This window comes from Vipera berus (genome assembly GCF_964194415.1).
Source record: "Vipera berus genome assembly, chromosome: 8".
NCBI lineage: Eukaryota > Metazoa > Chordata > Lepidosauria > Squamata > Viperidae > Vipera > Vipera berus.
This window is the reverse complement of record NC_138211.1, coordinates 9,609,343-9,628,517: the sequence shown is the minus strand read 5'-3', so window position 1 is coordinate 9,628,517 and position 19,175 is coordinate 9,609,343. Positions and strand designations below refer to the sequence as shown.

The 19,175-nt window shown below is 47.8% G+C and overlaps 1 protein-coding gene across 2 annotated transcripts; it reads left to right on the top strand.

Moving 5' to 3' along the window:
* Positions 1-690: 690 nt before the first annotated feature.
* DDX25 (DEAD-box helicase 25) lies at positions 691-18,586 on the top strand. 2 transcript variants are annotated; one of them, XM_081333796.1, is made up of 11 exons: positions 691-1,006; positions 2,059-2,121; positions 4,116-4,251; positions 8,703-8,795; positions 9,441-9,543; positions 11,346-11,460; positions 12,805-12,982; positions 14,368-14,605; positions 15,823-15,985; positions 16,928-17,116; positions 18,441-18,586. In XM_081333796.1, exons 3-11 carry the CDS (start codon positions 4,130-4,132, stop codon positions 18,500-18,502), a joined length of 1,263 nt encoding a protein of 420 aa, XP_081189922.1. In that variant the 5' UTR covers positions 691-1,006; positions 2,059-2,121; positions 4,116-4,129; the 3' UTR covers positions 18,503-18,586. The 2 variants fall into 2 exon arrangements, with proteins under 2 accessions (XP_081189922.1, XP_081189921.1); XM_081333795.1 differs by lacking the exons at positions 691-1,006; positions 2,059-2,121; positions 4,116-4,251 and having other exon boundaries at positions 8,751-9,543.
* The last annotated feature ends 589 nt before the right edge of the window (positions 18,587-19,175 follow it).

Here is a 19,175-nt window from a genome sequence, read left to right as displayed (position 1 = left end):
TCATTGGTCCAGTATAAACTAGATTTGGCCGCATTTCTTTCTTTTTCTTATCTCATTCCTTAATTCCTTAACTTTGGTGTAATATTACTTCTCCCTCTCCAAGGCAATTATGTGATGGATATGTATTTATGGAGTAATGTTTATCTGCCTTTTTTGTTATTATATATTTAACTGTTGCGTGTACTATTTTGTTCGTGAATGTATTTTTTGAAAGGACAGCTATTCCAAAGTAGATGTGATCCAACATTTCTTCCCCAGTTGCCCAAACCTTCTTTTGAGCTCTACTTCTCTTTGCTCAGTTTCATGTCCGTCAATACTTGAACTCTCCTTTATCTGCTTCTTTCCGGTCATCTCTCATAATAATAATAATAATAATAATAATAATAATAATAATAATAATAATAATAATAATAATCCTTTATTGTCAAAGTACAACATGTGTACATTGAGATTAGCTGAGCCTCCCCCCCTGCTCTCTCCCTCAACACACAGTGACAACAAACCCTCATCAAGTGCCCACACCTGTTCCTCCATTGTTGGCATAAGTAGATATTTTTCTCTTTGCCTATACCCTCTATTATACACAGCTTGGTACTTTTCCAATCCCTTCATATCATTCCTACTTTTCTTGTATTTTACTTGTGGTTTTTCTTATCTTTACCTCCATTTGATTTCTTGGGCTTAGATGTACAAAACTTTCCATTATTCACCCAATACCTTAACCCCCCTAACCCTGCCAATTCTTTATCTCATCCATGTATTCATCCATCTACACCCACTTACCATCTATTGATTATCTATTGCCCAGATTTGTTGAGAACCGGATAGCATACAGGTTTAATTAAATTATTAACCCTTGTTAGATTACACTGTGGCACATGGGTGTTGGACTGGCTGCGTAGAACTACTGAGTCTCAGATGGTTTGTTGTCTTTTGTGCTCATAGCTTTGCAGGTCAAGTATTGTTGGAAAACCTTCCCCAAATCCTCAGACTTTCTCAGGGACAGGTAAGAGGTGAGCTTTGGTACATTGTTTAAAGACCACAACAGTACTGTTTTCTATGTTTTCTAAGCCCTAATATGCGTACAAGAGATACTTGAATTGCTGAGCTATAAGACATAAATTTATAAATCATCATACCACTATTTGCAAGGAACATTATTCATTCCTTGCGAATATTGGTATGAGGGTCTAAGTTAGTGGTCCCCAATCTTTCTGGCACCAAGGACATGTTTTGGAAGAAAAATTGTCTTCCAAAGAGCCGGGAAGGGATGGAGGTGGGGGAGAGAATGGCTCCATGTGCAACTAGATCCCGCTCATGCACCTGCCACTTGTACAGCCTCGTTCCTAACAGGCCATGGACCGGTACTCGTATCCAGGGTTTTTTTTGTCATAGAACGCTGAGAACGGAGTTCCGGCACCTTTTTTGGATGGAACCTTATAGGGTAGGCAAGGCGGGTTGTATGACGTGTGAGTTCCGCCACCTTTTTCTTTTATAAAAAAAGCACTGCTCGTATCTGTCCACAGATGGTTGGGGACCCCTGTGTATTTATCTGTGATGTGTGTATATCCTATCTCTTGATATCTGGAGCTCATTGCTTATTACTTACAGCAGTCATTCTCAACCTGTGGTCCGCAGACCCCTCGGGACGGCTGTGACATCACGGGTTCCACCAAGGCTTGAAGAAATGTTATGATTTAAATCTTGAATTAGGTCTGGGTGGTCTGTGGCCCTAAAAGGTATTTAAAACAGGGCTGTGTGAAGAAAATGTTGAGAACCACTGATTTACAGTGTTAACAGAAACTTATACTGTATTCATATTTTTTGTATTGATCTGCCTGGTCCAAATCTGTGGGTCTCAGCCTGTGGTCTGGGAACTATTGGTCGTCCATCTAAGTATTATAGATGGTTTCTAATAGGTGTGTATGTGTTTGTATAATTTCAAATGCTGCAGAGCCATAAGCCCCTGAATTGTACTTCAAATGTTTCTTAGTGGTATTTAAGTTTTTTAAAAATAGCACAGACCAATCTAAAAATGTTCGGAAAATCCCTTTTAAGGATGCCAGTTCAGGAAGAACAACGTGAACTTGGAGACACAGGACAAGAAGGATGATGACAGAGGTAGGATTGTGGATGATGTACTTAGCTGTACTTAGCCCTAGCTATGGCTGAAATAATACACCAGGGGTCTTCAAACCTGGCCCTTTTATGACTTGTGGACTTCAACTCCCAGAATTCTGGCTTTAGGAAATAAGTTGAAATGGTTTCAATCCAGTCTTCCCCAATTTAGGCAAAGCCAGTTTTTATTCACCAGGCTGACTTTTCTACTGTGGCACTTAAGGCACCTGCATACATGGCTTAGTGCCGTGGTGATGAACCTATGGCATGCGTGCCACAGGTGGCACGCAGAGCCCTCTCTGTGTACACACGCACCGTTGCCCCAGTCAGCTGGGTTTCATAAAACCTTTTCGCTTTTAGGCCACCACCGTGTGCAAAAAAAAAAAAGGTTCAATCAATCAATCAATTTCAACTTCTCGCTGGAAAAAAAAGAATCTTGCAAAGTTGGAATTGATTGATTGAACTTTTTAATCTCACCCAGTCGGCCATTACCACCACAGCCACGCCCACTCAATGGGCCACACCCACCCAGTGGGCCATGCCCACCCAACACCCAACGATGCATAAGTGGGTTTTGGGTTACAGTTTGGGCACACGGTCTCTAAAACGTTCGCCATCACTGGTGGGAAAGGAGCCTTGGTGGAGCAGTGGGCTAATGCCTCCTTAAGTAACACCAGCTGCCTGCAGTTAGTGCAGGTTCGAGTCCCACCAGGCTCAAGGTTGACTCAGCCTTCCATCCTTCCGAGGTAGGTAAAATGAGGACCCAGATTGTTGGGGGCAATTAAGCTGACTTTGTAATAATGCCGCTTGGGGTGTGTGTGTGTGAAAGCCCTAATAAGCAGGCATATACATAGAATGAAGGCTACTGCTAAGCTTGTAAGCCGCCCTGAGTCTTCGGAGAAGGGCGGGATATAAATGGAATTAAAATAAATAAAATAAATAAATATAAACTGGAGCAGGGCAAGAAATATCAGACACCAGATGTCAAGTTTCCGACGTATGGGCTTTTCAAGTGACTCTGAGGCATTGTTTACCTTAAAAGTCCTTTATTAATAATAATAATAATAATAAACCTTTATTGTCAAAGTACAACATGTGTACATTGAGATTAGCTGAGCCTCCCCCTGTGCTCTCTCCCCCCAACACACAGTGACAACAAACCCTCCATCCCACCACACCGTGTGGACCAACTACACCACACACCGGCCTCCCAAGTCAATTCTGCATAAGATTATGTCCCATTTAAAAGCCTAACAGCCCACGGATAAAAGCTATTTTTCAGCCTGTTGGTACGGCTGGCTATATTCCTATATCTCCTACCGAATGGTAGGAGAGTAAAGAGATACCGTCCAGGGTGTGAGTCATCCCTGAGAATCTTCCTCACTCTTCCAAGGCAACGAGCCCTGGCGATGTCATCCAGTGGTGTCAGGGAACAGCCCACAATGTCTTGTGCTGTGCTCACTACCCTCTGCAATACTTTCCTATCCGCGTGTATTAGCCTATGTTTGCTCGAAAGAAGCTGGAATCTGAAATCTCCACCCCTTGCACAATATATTAAAACACAATTCTCCACCTTTCTAATTTTGTCATTAATCATATTCTCCAGTTAATTTAAAGAATCAGTTTCCCTTCCGTTAGAAGACCCTGAAGGCCTTATCTTCTTAGAGGGAGAAATAGCCTTGAAAGTGCATTCCTACTCATTCCCCCTCCTAACCTTAAACTAAAGCAATACACTAGTCTTAAAGCAATACACAAGTTTAACATATGAAACGGCTACTTCTTCATCTCTTGTCAAGCAATAACATTAGATGTTAGCAGCGTTGACACCAGTACTTTTCTTTGGTACAATCATGCCTATAGCCTGGTGGGGGGGAAAAACCACTGTCCAGGCAGTTTTGAAAAGAAAGGTCTATCAGTATATAGTAGCAGCGCCCTCTTCCATGCCCGTTTCTTCCAGACGGAATGCTTAACTGGTTTATTTTTCTCCCTTTACCCAGTGAGTTTGGCAGAAATGTCTCTCCTGAATAAGCTGATCCGGAAGTCTCTTGTGGAATCGAGTCATCATGTAGAGATTCTACAACGAGATCCCAAGTCACCACTGTTTTCTGTAACAACCTTTGAAAAGCTGCATTTGTGAGTAACCGAATGTCCAAGTCATTCTATTTAGCACGTCGAAAGTCCACAAACGGTTTCCAGTCGCTTATAAAGCTGGCTGTAATATATAATAACAGATGGTTAACAGAGGGATCTGAAGATGAGTGTATTGTTCAGCTTAACCAGTTGACTGCTTTTTCTTCTTTTATGTATATATACTTGTAAAACGAAAGGGACGCGGTGGCTCAGTGGGTTAGGATGCTGAGCTTGTCGATCAGATGGTCGGCAGTTTGGCGGATCGAATCCCGAGTGCCGCGTAACAGAGTGAGCTCCTGTTACTCGTCCCAGCTTCTGCCAACCTAGCAGTTCGAAAGCACGTAAAAAATGCAAGTAGAAAAATAGGGACCAGTATGGTGGGAAGGTAACAGCGTTCCGTGCGCCTTTGGCGTCTAGTCATTCCGGCCACATGACCACGGAGACGTCCTCGGACAAGCGCTGGCTCTTCGGCTTTGAAACGGAGATGAGCACCGGCCCCTAGAGTCAGAAATGACTAGCACGCATGTGCGGGGGAACCTTTACCTTTACCTTACTTGTAAAATGGGGAGAGAATTTTCTGTTTTTTCTTTTCGTTCAACAACCAGGCATAGTAAATTGTAGGATCTATTTTTTTTACCCCTGTTGTGAGGGTTGAATGTATGCTTTTGTTTTGTTTCATTTTGTTTGTTTGCTTTGCCATTTTGTATTTTATTTTTTATGACAAAACAACAAATACCGTATATATACTTGAGTATAAGCCGACTCGAGTATAAGCCGAGACCCCCAATTTCACCCCCAAAAACTGGAAAAAGTTATTGACTCGAGTATAAGCCGATCCGCCGTTCTGCAAGCCTCTGCCGCCAGCAGAGGCTCGATCCGCCATTTTGCAAGCCTGAATACACAGGAATACCCTGTGTGGCCGCGGCTCGTCGGCAGGTCTCCGTTCCTCCTGCCGACCTTTGGGGAGGTTTGGGCGCCTCCCCAAACCTCCCCAAACCTCGGCAGGTCTCCGTTCCTCCTGCCGACCTTTGGGGAGGTTTGGGCGCCTCCCCAAACCTCCCCAAACCTCGGCAGGTCTCCGTTCCTCCTGCCGACCTTTGGGGAGGTTTGGGCGCCTCCCCAAACCTCCCCAAACCTCGGCAGGTCTCCGTTCCTCCTGCCGACCTTTGGGGAGGTTTGGGCGCCTCCCCAAACCTCAGCAGGTCTCCGTTCCTCCTGCCGACCTTTGGGGAGGTTTGGGCGCCTCCCCAAACCTCCCCAAACCTCGGCAGGTCTCCGTTCCTCCTGCCGACCTTTGGGGAGGTTTGGGCGCCTCCCCAAACCTCGGCAGGTCTCCGTTCCTCCTGCCGACCTTTGGGGAGGTTTGGGCGCCTCCCCAAACCTCCCCAAACCTCGGCAGGTCTCCGTTCCTCCTGCCGACCTTTGGGGAGGTTTGGGCGCCTCCCCAAACCTCGGCAGGTCTCCGTTCCTCCTGCCGACCTTTGGGGAGGTTTGGGCGCCTCCCCAAACCTCCCCAAACCTCGGCAGGTCTCCGTTCCTCCTGCCGACCTTTGGGGAGGTTTGGGCGCCTCCCCAAACCTCGGCAGGTCTCCGTTCCTCCTGCCGACCTTTGGGGAGGTTTGGGCGCCTCCCCAAACCTCGGCAGGTCTCCGTTCCTCCTGCCGACCTTTGGGGAGGTTTGGGCGCCTCCCCAAACCTCGGCAGGTCTCCGTTCCTCCTGCCGACCTTTGGGGAGGTTTGGGCGCCTCCCCAAACCTCCCCAAACCTCGGCAGGTCTCCGTTCCTCCTGCCGACCTTTGGGGAGGTTTGGGCGCCTCCCCAAACCTCGGCAGGTCTCCGTTCCTCCGCGCAGACCTGCCGACCTTTGGGGAGGTTTGGGCGCCTCCCCAAACCTCCCCAAACCTCGGCAGGTCTCCGTTCTTCCTGCCGACCTTTGGGGAGGTTTGGGCGCCTCCCCAAACCTCGGCAGGTCTCCGTTCCTCCTGCCGACCTTTGGGGAGGTTTGGGCGCCTCCCCAAACCTCCCCAAACCTCGGCAGGTCTCCGTTCTTCCTGCCGACCTTTGGGGAGGTTTGGGCGCCTCCCCAAACCTCGGCAGGTCTCCGTTCCTCCGCGCAGACCTGCCGACCTTTGGGGAGGTTTGGGCGCCTCCCCAAACCTCCCCAAACCTCGGCAGGTCTCCGTTCCTGTTTGGGGAGGTTTGGGCGCCTCCCCAAACCTCCCCAAACCTCGGCAGGTCTCCGTTCCTCCGCGCAGACCTGCCGACGTTTGGGGAGGTTTGGGGAGGCGCCCAAACCTCCCCAAAGGTCGGCAGGAGGAACGGAGACCTGCCGAGGTTTGGGGACGTTTGGGGAGGCGCCCAAACCTCCCCAAAGGTCGGCAGGTCTGCGCGGAGGAACGGAGACCTGCCGAGGTTTGGGGAGGTTTGGGGAGGCGCCCAAACCTCCCCAAACAGGAACGGAGACCTGCCGAGGTTTGGGGACGTTTGGGGAGGCGCCCAAACCTCCCCAAAGGTCGGCAGGTCTGCGCGGAGGAACGGAGACCTGCCGAGGTTTGGGGAGGTTTGGGGAGGCGCCCAAACCTCCCCAAACAGGAACGGAGACCTGCCGAGGTTTGGGGACGTTTGGGGAGGCGCCCAAACCTCCCCAAAGGTCGGCAGGTCTGCGCGGAGGAACGGAGACCTGCCGAGGTTTGGGGAGGTTTGGGGAGGCGCCCAAACCTCCCCAAACAGGAACGGAGACCTGCCGAGGTTTGGGGACGTTTGGGGAGGCGCCCAAACCTCCCCAAAGGTCGGCAGGTCTGCGCGGAGGAACGGAGACCTGCCGAGGTTTGGGGAGGTTTGGGGAGGCGCCCAAACCTCCCCAAACAGGAACGGAGACCTGCCGAGGTTTGGGGACGTTTGGGGAGGCGCCCAAACCTCCCCAAAGGTCGGCAGGTCTGCGCGGAGGAACGGAGACCTGCCGAGGTTTGGGGAGGTTTGGGGAGGCGCCCAAACCTCCCCAAACAGGAACGGAGACCTGCCGAGGTTTGGGGACGTTTGGGGAGGCGCCCAAACCTCCCCAAAGGTCGGCAGGTCTGCGCGGAGGAACGGAGACCTGCCGAGGTTTGGGGACGTTTGGGGAGGCGCCCAAACCTCCCCAAACAGGAACGGAGACCTGCCGAGGTTTGGGGACGTTTGGGGAGGCGCCCAAACCTCCCCAAAGGTCGGCAGGTCTGCGCGGAGGAACGGAGACCTGCCGAGGTTTGGGGACGTTTGGGGAGGCGCCCAAACCTCCCCAAAGGTCGGCAGGTCTGCGCGGAGGAACGGAGACCTGCCGAGGTTTGGGGAGGTTTGGGGAGGCGCCCAAACCTCCCCAAACGTCGGCAGGTCTGCGCGGAGGAACGGAGACCTGCCGAGGTTTGGGGAGGTTTGGGGAGGCGCCCAAACCTCCCCAAACAGGAACGGAGACCTGCCGAGGTTTGGGGACGTTTGGGGAGGCGCCCAAACCTCCCCAAAGGTCGGCAGGTCTGCGCGGAGGAACGGAGACCTGCCGAGGTTTGGGGAGGCGCCCAAACCTCCCCAAACAGGAACGGAGACCTGCCGAGGTTTGGGGAGGTTTGGGGAGGCGCCCAAACCTCCCCAAACGTCGGCAGGTCTGCGCGGAGGAACGGAGACCTGCCGAGGTTTGGGGAGGCGCCCAAACCTCCCCAAACAGGAACGGAGACCTGCCGAGGTTTGGGGAGGTTTGGGGAGGCGCCCAAACCTCCCCAAAGGTCGGCAGGAAGAACGGAGACCTGCCGAGGTTTGGGGAGGTTTGGGGAGGCGCCCAAACCTCCCCAAACAGGAACGGAGACCTGCCGAGGTTTGGGGAGGCGCCCAAACCTCCCCAAAGGTCGGCAGGAGGAACGGAGACCTGCCGAGGTTTGGGGAGGTTTGGGGAGGCGCCCAAACCTCCCCAAACGTCGGCAGGTCTGCGCGGAGGAACGGAGACCTGCCGAGGTTTGGGGAGGTGCCCAAACCTCCCCAAACGTCGGCAAGTCTCCGTTCCTCCGCGCCCTGCCTGCCTGCTTCTTTCCGCTGCGGAAAGAAGCAGGCAGGCAAGGCGCGGAGTTTGGGGAGGTGCGCGCGCACCTCCCCAAACCTCCCCAAACTTCGGCAGGTCTCGGACGGCGGTGGCTTGGGAGAGGTGCGGGCGATCCCGGAAGCACCAAAGCCTCGGCCGCGCACAAGTCCTCGGTAAGTTTTTTTGTTGACTGGAGTATAAGCCGAAGTGGAATTTTTCAGCCCAAAAAGTGGGCTGAAAAATTCGGCTTATACTCAAGTATATACGGTATTTAAAAAAAAACAATTCCAAATCATTCACCTTGATGCATTTGTTAATTATTGTTTCTAATAACAATAGCAATTGATAGCCATTCTTATAAATGGTTATTAATTGTTCACCAGTACATTTGTACCCTTTGGTGTTTTAACAGAAAGCCAGAACTGCTCCGTGGTATTTACTGCATGGGTTTTAACAGGCCATCCAAGATACAGGAAACCGCACTGCCAATTATGCTTGCTGATCCGTAAGTTGGTTTAAAAGAAATGAGAAGGACCTTGCTTGACTTTGTAGCCCAGGAAAACCCTATATATCAATTAGGCAGTGACTTCTATTAGCTGACTTGAATGTAAGGGAATCTCACTTTCTTTTCTTTTTCCTTTTTTATTTTTTTGCCTTTGAAGCTGAACTTACTGCATTTCTTATTTGGGGTTTCAAAGATGGTAATTGTGGAAAAAAGAATGCTGAACTGGTCCACGGGACTTTGGGGTTCTTGTGACCTAAGATAAAAGCAAAACAGCTTTTTTCTCTTTTTTTTTTGATGGGGCTGAGGTGATAATGGGGTATTGTTCCCAAAACAATTGATGGACTTAGGATACCAGATTTATGTTTGCTTTACATACGACCATCCTGTTGGAGAAATCTTTTTGTTCATCCTTTGGAATTATATATTTTTGTATATTCTTTTTGGGGGTTTTTTTTGGTCTTTCAGGCTTGGTTTTATGGAACGTTCTTCTCCTCAGTTCTCCTTATTTAAATGCCATTTCCACTTTATTTTTTATCTGTTTTATGTTAAAAAAATATCCTCAAATCGTTTTACTGTTTCCCTTTCTCTTGTTAGTCAGTTGCTCTCTCTTTGCACAAATGTTAATAAAGTAATTTTGTATTTCAGACCCCAAAATCTCATAGCACAAAGTCAGTCAGGGACAGGCAAAACAGCTGCATTTGTTCTAGCTATGCTGAGCAGAGCAGACCCAAAGAAGGAATTTCCACAGGTAAAAGTCACTAATTTGCTCATACCTGACTTTCTTCAAGGACAGTTCACCTGTACTGTTTCGTGAGCAGAGCTTTTAGTATCAACTTGAGTAAGACTGTTTCCTTGCCTTTCCTTGACTGAAAAATATGATAGCAAAAGCTTTATAATAATCTGAGGTTTGATGCCTTTGCTTTTTTGGCACATGTTTAATAGCCTAATTTAGGGTTCATGCAGACTGATGCCTTAGTTCTAGCCATTTCTTCTCTATAAGCTATAGGGAATTATTGTACATTTCACTTTTCACACACCTAGGAGACAGCTTACAGATATATTTTGGGAATATATCCTGCTATATTTCATTAATGTTAGTGCGTGTAAGCAATATAGCTGTGTGGGTGGCAATGAAACAATTCACCCAGACACACTATTTTATTGTACCAATTCAGCACACGTGCGTGCACACACACACACACAATATCAAGCATTTTGCAAACTTGACTGCTAAAAAAACAATAGGGTGTGAGTGAGAAACTAATTCAGATATCTGCCTTTTTTATATAACTTGCTCCAGAGTTGTTCATACAGAAAAAGCAGAACTGATTTAGAAGTTCCAAGTACATATTTAGCCAAAGTGTAACTAGTCAGAAAAATACAGATAGTCTTCGACTTATGACCACGATGGAGCCCCAAAATTTTTGTTGCTAAGTGAAACGTTTGTTAAGTGAATTTTGCCCCATTTTTATGACCTTTTGAGCCACAGTTCTTCAGTGAATCCCTGCAGTTGTTAAACTAGTAACATGGTTGTTAAGTGAATCCGGCTTTCCCCATTGACTTTGCTTGTTCAGAAGGTCAAAGGAGGTGATCACGTGACCTCGGGATGCTGTCACCGTCATAAATATGAGTCAGTTGCCAAGCATCTGAATAATTGATCTGGTGACCATGGGGATGCTGCCACGGTCATCAGTGTGAAAAATCATTATAGGTCACTTTTTCCCAGTGCCATCGTAAGTTTGAACGGTCACTAAGCAAGCTGTTATAAGTTGAGGACTACCTATAATGGAGGGGGATCCAGGTGTGTAGTCATACGACTCATTCCAGCCTGCTATTTCATGCATCCACAACCACCTTTCCATCAAGGTTGAATTGCTCAGATGCCTGCTAACCTCTGTCGCTACTCAACTTGCCATAGAAACGGAGGGAGGGAGAGCCTGGGAAAGGAACGGCAGTTTCAAGAAGCCGTCCACGGACTGTGGGACCTAAGGTCACAAAAGCAGGTGTCTGACAGGAGAAGTGGACCGTTCCCATAACAAACCGAAGAGATGTGATTGGGCAACCTCAACACTTGGTGGTTGAGGGTTATGAACAGCTATTGTTAACTCATCAAATTTTTGCGCGGGAAAACTAGAGTTGGTTTTTGCTTCTTCAGTACTGAGATGTGTATTCAGTAAAGTTTTATCTTTTATGGCACCTCAAAGCCGTAAAGATTCCTCAGTGTTGAATTTGCTAGCCAGACGGTTGACACTTTCTTAAAATGCAGGAGACTTGCACCAAAATAATCTGCGTTTATGAATGAAGCTCCTTTTGGAAGGAAGATGGGAACAATTGCCGGGAGATAGCATTTTCATAAAGAGGTTGATTACTTTGTAAGTCATCATTACTCCACAGTCAGGTCATAAATGAAGATCACCCGGAAAGTTGGAGTTGATGAGTGTGAAAACAGCCAATGCCATTGGCATGTATTGTTGAAGACTAAATTTTAAATGTGGCTACAGGTTTATATTGATAATTCATACATTACATTTTTCTTCTCTTGCCTTGAAGTGCCTCTGCCTCTCCCCCACCTTTGAGCTGGCTGTTCAAACTGGACGTGTGATTGAGAAAATGGGGAGATACTGTGTCAACATAAAGGTTAATTATGCTATTCGAGGCAACAGAGGTAAGGATTACTTACATACTGTATAGATTTTTAACCTGCCTTTCCTCCGTCACCTTCTGCAAATACATCTTCTGCCTCTCGAAGTTCTTGGCCCTAATCCAGTCTTTCTCAACCTTGACAACTTCAACACCCAGAATTCTACAGGCAGTATTTAGCTATTTATACCCCACTGTGGCATTTGGTGATGTTGGCTTAACTAACCATACTCCGCAAATGTCAGAATGAGTCTCCAATAGATGCATATATATTGAGAAGAACTTGTCAGCTGCTTATTGCATAGTCTGAGTGCCATGGTGGAAACGCATTCTCTTGGTACTTCTTTTTATGAGGTCCAAAGTAGGTAATGCAGTGCCCTTCATATATTCCATATAGTATTAGCAATCCAAGGGACGCGGTGGCTCAGTGGATTAGGACGCTGAGCTTGTCGATCAGAAGGTCGGCAGTTTGGCGGGTCGAATCCCGAGTGCCGCATAGCAGAGTGAGCGCCTGTTACTCGTCCCAGCTTCTGCCAACCTAGCAGTTCGAAAGCACATAAAAAATGCAAGTAGAAAAATAGGGACCACTCCGGTGGGAAGGTAACAGCGTTCCATGCGCTAGTCATGCTGGCCACATGACCACAGAGACGTCCTCGGACGAGCGCTGGCTCTTTGGCTTTTAAACGGAGATGAGCACCGGCCTCTAGAGTCAGAAACGACTAGCACACATGTGCGGGGGAACCTTTACCTTTATTAGCAATCCAGTGAGTCTCAGCAGCGGACAAGTTGTATCTAATTAGGTGTGGATGACAGTCCAAAATATTTGGATGGCACCAAGAGAGCAACTTTCACACCTTCCTTTTTGAAAAAGAAGAAACAAAATCTCTACACGGCCCTGTTCCTTTTTTCTTTTTGTATTCAAGAAGATGAATAACGTTTATACTCACACTTGTTTTGCCGTCATGGCAATCCTATGGGGTGCTCAACATTCTCTTCAATTTCTTCCTTTGGTATGAAATTGACTTGGAGACCCTAAGGAGAAATTTCCTGACAGCTAGAACAATTAATCAGTGGAATGAGTTGCCTCCAACGCTGGAGGTTTTTAGAAACAGATTGGACAATCATTTGTTTGAAATGGTAGAGCGTTTCCTGCTTGAGCAAAGGGTTGGACTAGAAGATCTCCAAGGGCCCTTCCAACTCTGTTATTCTGTTGATTCGAAGTTCCTAATTATCCAGTCTATTCAATTTCATATTTCCCTCATTCTGACCAAGACCAAAGAAAAACAGCTTTACAAAAATACTACTACGTAGCCTTAAGTTTCCTTATGGCAGACAAATAATGTTTTTTACCTAAATATGTTTTTCTTAGTTCCAAGGGGGACTTCAGTACGAGAACAAATAATAATTGGAACGCCAGGGACCCTGCTAGATTGGTGTTTTAAGCTAAAGCTTTTTAATGTGAAGAAAATCAAAGTGTATGTGCTGGATGAAGCAGATGTCATGATCGATAAACAGAATTTCTTGGATCAGAGTGTTCGTATCCAGAGGTAAAATATGTTTTTCTTCTTTCTGTGTCTGAACAAGAGTTTCTTCTCCACTATTAAAAAATGCTGAATATTTAACTTTTCCCAAGTTGCCTCAATGCCACACATCATCCAGTTTGTAAAAATACAGGACATATAAATAAAAAAAACTTTTATGGCTTTATATAAAAAGGTTGACTCAGCCTTCCATCCTTCCGAGGTAGGTAAAATGAGGACCCAGATTGTTGGGGGCAATTAAGCTGACTTTGTAATAATGCCGCTTGGGGGGTGTATGAAAGCCCTAATAAGCAGGCATATACATAGAATGAAGGCTGCTGCTAAGCTTGTAAGCCGCCCTGAGTCTTCGGAGAAGGGCGGGATATAAATGGAATTAAAATAAAAAATAAAATAAATATTACTTAGAAAGTCTTCTCATCTCTGCCAGGGCAAAAATAGATCTCCGGTTCAACAAATGCTGCTTTACCTGGTATGAAATAAAAACATGGATGTGTTGGCACTTCTGCCTACAAGCTTCGTGGGAAGCAGGGTTGATCAACAACTTTTGATGCACACTGTTTGTCATGGTATCTGCTGTAAAATCACCCAGGTCACTGGTCACCTCAGTTATATGATGCCCCTCTTAAAATTCCTGTATCGGATTTCTTCTCCATGCACCATCTTCCTGTCTCCGATTTGAGAGCTTTCTAGATTCTTGTCTCTTCTGCCCCATGGAGTCAATGGACTATTGCTCTGTTTATCCCATAACCATAAAATCTAGGGCAGGGGTAGGCAACCTTGGCTCTTTTATGACTGGTGGACTTCAACTCCCATAATTCCTGAGCCAGCATGGCTCAGCTTGGAAACCTCTCCCTTTCCCCTCAGCATGGCTGGCTCAGGAATTCTGGGAGTTGAAGTCCACGAGTCATAAAGCGGCCTAGGCCTAGGCCAGGGGTAGGCAACCTTGGCTCTTTTATGACTGGTGGACTTCAACTCCCAGAATTCCTGAGCCAGCATGGCTCAGCTTGGAAACCTCTCACCCCTCAGCATGGCTGGCTCAGGAATTCTGGGAGTTGAAGTCCACGATTCACAAAAGAGCCAAGGTCCCCCACCCCTGGGCTAGACTAAGTCTAACTGCTATTGATTTAGTGCTGTTAGTTGAATAAGGCCAATGCCGGTCTTGCTTGAGCAGCAATTTTCTGTTGCTGGAAGCCCCGAAGATCAAATCTGGAATCCTCGTGCATGTAAAACCTCTGAGCTGCAGGCTCTTTAAAACAGATTCCTTTATGGCCATGTTGGCAAAGGGTCTGGTGCAGAAGGATTCCCTTTGGGTATTTCTTACCGGCTCCTTTGATCCCTTACGTGTTGGAACTCTTTTTTCTTTAAAAAAAAATTTAAAAAAATCTCCGTAGATCTTTATCTTCAGATTGCCAGCTGCTTCTCTTCTCGGCAACCTTTGAGCCGCCGGTCCTCAGGTTTGCCCAGCGCATCATCCCTGACCCCAACATCATCGCCCTCCGCCGGGAGGAGCTGACCCTCAGCAATATCAGGCAGTATTACTTTGAGTGTGAGAATAAGGAAGACAAATTCAGAGCCCTGTGCAACCTCTACGGCAGCATCACCATCGGCCAGGCCATCATTTTCTGCCAGGTAAGGTGCTCTCCTGTTTCCCCACCCCCTCCCCCCGTCAAGGTAAAAACCATACTAGGAATCCAAAGTCAAGCAAGCCCGGGATGGCTTGTAATGACAAAGTTACGGTAATAAAATCTCGCAGGTCTGAAAGGTGTTTTTTTCCATCCCCTTCCCTCCCTTCATAGGATCTGTTGTTGTTAGTTGCGAAGTCGTGTCCGACCCATCGCGACCCCACGGACAACGTTCCTCCAGGCTTTCTTATCGTCTACCATCTTCTGGAGTCCCTTTAAGTTCAGCTTCAGTGACTCCATCCAGCCACCTCCTTCTCTGTCGTCCCGTTCTTCTCTTGCCCTCAACCTTTCCCACCTTTAGGCTCTTCTCCAGCGAGTCCTTCCTTCTCATTAGGTGGCCAATTCGTAGAATCTGGGAGGGTTTTATCTGAGATTTTTATACAGGCAGTCCTCCGACGTAACGACCACAGCGAAGCCCGAAATTGTACGTTGCCGAGAAATTTGTTAAGTGAGTTTTGCCCCATTTTTATGACTTTTCTCGCCACGGTTGTTAAGTGGATCCAGTGCCGTTGTTCAGTTGGTAACATAGTGGTTAAGGGAAGCTGGCTTCCCCGTTCACTTTGCTTGTCAGAAGGTCGCAAAAGGGGGAAATCACGTGACCCCGGGACACTGCAGCCGTCGTAAATCTGAGTCAGGTGTCAAGCGTCCAGATATAAATCACGTGACCGTGGGGACGCTGCAGCAGTCATAAGTGTGAAGAACAGTCCCATGTCTCGCTTTTTTAGGGCTGTTGTAACTTTGAGCGGTCACTAAATGACCTGTGGTAAGTCGAGGACTACATGTACACATTATAGTTCTGTTCCTGACTCAGGTTTCTGTTATCCAAGCGTTGTCTTCGTAGCAGCTTTTCTTCCACTAAATCTGGGACATAGGCATGCATTGCCAAGCACCCAAAGAGGAAATAGCATTTTCAGTTTGGTTTACATTGATGCAGAAATGTCATTATTGTTAACAATGGCCAGTAGATGAAGAATGAAGTGTGAATTGCCATGGTAAGTTGCTCCCTGGCTTCCTTCTTTTTTTTATTGCCTCTCATCCTGAAGCCTATCTCTATCGGGCGGGTTATAAAGGAATACGTGACGGGACATCAAAAACGCAGCCGGCCGACTGTCTATTCCAGGGCCTCCCTCTGTGGCATGCTCTTTTCTTGTATACTTTTGACAGACTCGCTACAATGCTAAATGGCTGTACCACGCCCTAACAAAAGATGGGCACCAAGTGGCCCTCCTGTCCGGGGAACTGACAGTTGAAAAGCGGGCAGAGGTGATCCAGCAGTTCCGCGATGGGAAATACAAAGTTCTCATCACAACCAACATCTGCGCCAGAGGTACAGTTCTAGTAGCTGAAGCTCCCCCTGTGTTACAGTCCCGGGTCGTCTAGGCAGAGGCAGCCACCGATATAAGAGTCCTTTATTGCTTTGTGAAATGCCACAACAGATGGCCCTACAAGGGCCAGTATGGCTCCACCCCACACTTCCCTGAAGGCAGCCGCCCACAAACAAAAACCAGTAAACCACAAAACCAGTTTGCAAAGGCAGAGAGGAGGTCCCAAGAGAAGGTGCAAGTTCACGGGGCCAGATCCCGAGACAAGGTTCAAAGGCCAAAGGCAAGTCCACCAGGCCAAAGGTAAGTCACCAGGCCAAAGGCAAGTCCATGGGGCAAAGCCAGTCCGTGAGGCAAAAGGCAGGGGCAAATGGAATTAAAATAAAATAAATAAATAAAACCACTCGAGTCAAGGCTGAGTTTTTCCGAAGCCAGGGGAGCGTAAGCCAAAGCAAACCATTGTTCCTGATAGAGACAAAATCTCTCCTCCCGTCCCCAACTTCTCCTTAAGTCAACCCACATCAAATGTTGCTTTTGAGGAGGGGCAGGGTGGCTTTGTCTCGAGTAGCCCCACTGACCTCCTTTGAGCTGCCTTAGCTCTGTTCTCCGTGTCCTTGGATCGAGTGGGGGAGGCAGCTGTTCCTCGTCAGAGGGGATCGGCTGCCTCTCAGCACCACTGCCTGTCAGCAGCCAATCCTCCCCTGTGTCTGTGAGGGCAGATAGCTCTCTGTCCGGTCAACCACCTCCCCCAATGCCTGAAAGGCCTGGGACAGCATCATCCTCAGCCTCTCCAAGCATTCCAAGGGAGAGGTGCCATGCCTGTCGGATGGTTGCGGTTCCAACCTCCTCCAAACTGGGTTCCGATGGGGCCATGACACCCTCGTTTTTGCTGCTGTTCACCAGGCAGGTCAGCTGTGGAGATCCTCTCTGTTTATATTTCTCCCCAGGCATTGATGTGATGCAGGTCACCATCGTGGTGAACTTTACCATGCCTACCACAGTGTTCCATGCGCCTGACTTTGAGACCTACCTCCACCGCATCGGTCGAACAGGCCGATTTGGAAAGAAGGGTCTGGCGTTCAACATGGTGGAGAAGCAGAACTTACCTCTTCTGTTCAGAATCCAGGATCACTTCAGTGAGTGTGATAGGTCCCCTGGGCCAATGAAAGCACAAATGTGGGGAATCCGACGTATAAACCTAGAAGGTTCGTCAGCTTTTAGTTTGCACCCGAGCCGTCAAGTGGGGAAACTCTGAAGGCTGCAGTGCCTGGTGGGTCAGAGGCACCAAGAGATAGAATTGCCTCCCTTTAATCTGACGATAATTCTTAATCTCATTCACTTTAAACCGAGTGGCCATTTTTCTGAGCAGGTGGACCTCTTCCAAACACATCACTGTCTACAGCCGTGCACAGTCTTGAGTTTCTGAGAATGCCTACAGAGGACCCATACCTCACCTCCCACTGGACCCTCACCAGGCCCTCACCAGGTGTGACCCTCCCATCACAAGATCCATCCCAAGACCCTGACACAACCCACACCTGACCCATTACTAGACCATCACAACCCTCACCTGACCCCTCATAACATCCATAGCAAGACTCATACCTGACCCACAAAACCCTTCACTAGATCCATCACAGGACCCTCACCTGACGTGACCCTCTCATCACAAGACTTACTGACCACACAAACAGAAGAACATCAACACTGACATTCTCTAAAAATTCAGCTGAAGAGATTACTTAGCCTGGTAACGAAATGTTTGGAAACCAACCCACAAGCTCGGAGAACAAACCTCCACCTTCAGCCTACAGGGTTCTTGCTGGGGGTGGATGGAGGCATTCTTGAAAGTAATTCATCTTAGCCACAGGCGTTTTTCTTTTGCAGTTTCTTTTAATCAGAAGGGTGTCAAAATAGAATGTGGAAACTGCCAGGCAGAAAGGGTAGCGTACGAAGTGCTGGGTCACAAACTTCAGAAGATGTACAGTCCTCAAGATACGACCACAATTGAGCCCAACAGTTCTGTTGCCGAATGATAAATTTGCTGAGTGAATTTTGCCCCATTTTACAACTTTTCTTGCCACATTTCTTAAGTGAATCACTGAAGTTGTTCAATTGCTAACACGGTTGTTAAGTGAATCTGGCTTCCCCCATTGGCTTTGCTTGTCAGAAGGTCGCAAAAAGGGGATCACGTGCCCTGTCCCCCCCAGGACACGGCGACCGTCATAAATGTGAATCAGTTGTCAAGCATCCGAATGTAAATCATGTGACCATGGGGGGGATGCTGGAGTGGTTGTAAGTGTGAAAAATGGTCATTGGTCCCTTTTTTCCCGTGCCGTTGTAACTTCGAACGTCACTAAATGAAATGTTAAGCCGAGGACTGCCTGTGTCTACTGCAATTCAGCGGCTTAGCTGCCTTTCCCAAAAAAAGTCGGCTGCAAATTTATTTCTTCTTTTCAGAGACCTTGATCCAACGCCTGGATCCAGAGGACATGGAAGCACTAGAAAAAATAGAAGACTGAAGCCTTGCGATCTTGTATAAGAACACCTTTTGCCTAGATATATTTCGCTTTGTCAAATTAAAAGAGAATTATTTTGTTCCTGTATTTTTATTTTTATTTTTTTGCTTCTGCAACCTGCTATTGGTGGTGCATGGAATGGCTGACACGATTTAGCAGGAAGAGCCCGGAGCTTAACAAACCATTGATCTTAAATGTCTGTGGAGATTCTCAGTCATCCAGGTCCTGGTTGTCCCAAAGGTGCTTTTTTTCAGGAGGCAACTGGACTTGCTTTTTTTTTTCCTTTTGAAGACGTTTCACTTCTCATCCAAGAAGCTTCTTCAGCTCTGACTGGATGGTGGGGGAATGGAAGGATTTATACTCTGGGCAGAGACAACTGGTCGTGTGCATCCTTTTAGAGCAGGGGGCCACATCAGCATTGCGGTTGCCCTCATTGAGGGCCGCATCAGCATTGCGGTTGCCCTCAGGGGGCCAGGTGGGTGTGGCCAGGCTGGGCGTGGCCTACTGGGTGGGCGTGGCTAGAGTGCATATGGCCTACTGGGTGGGCGTGGCCAGCTCTACATCGTTCGCCTCAAGGGTGCCTATGGGGGCCTGGGCAGGAGTGGGACAGATCTGAGGGTCTCTGGCAGAAGGAGGGTCTCTGGGCCAAGGCAGTGGGGGCCATTCCCTCACTGTT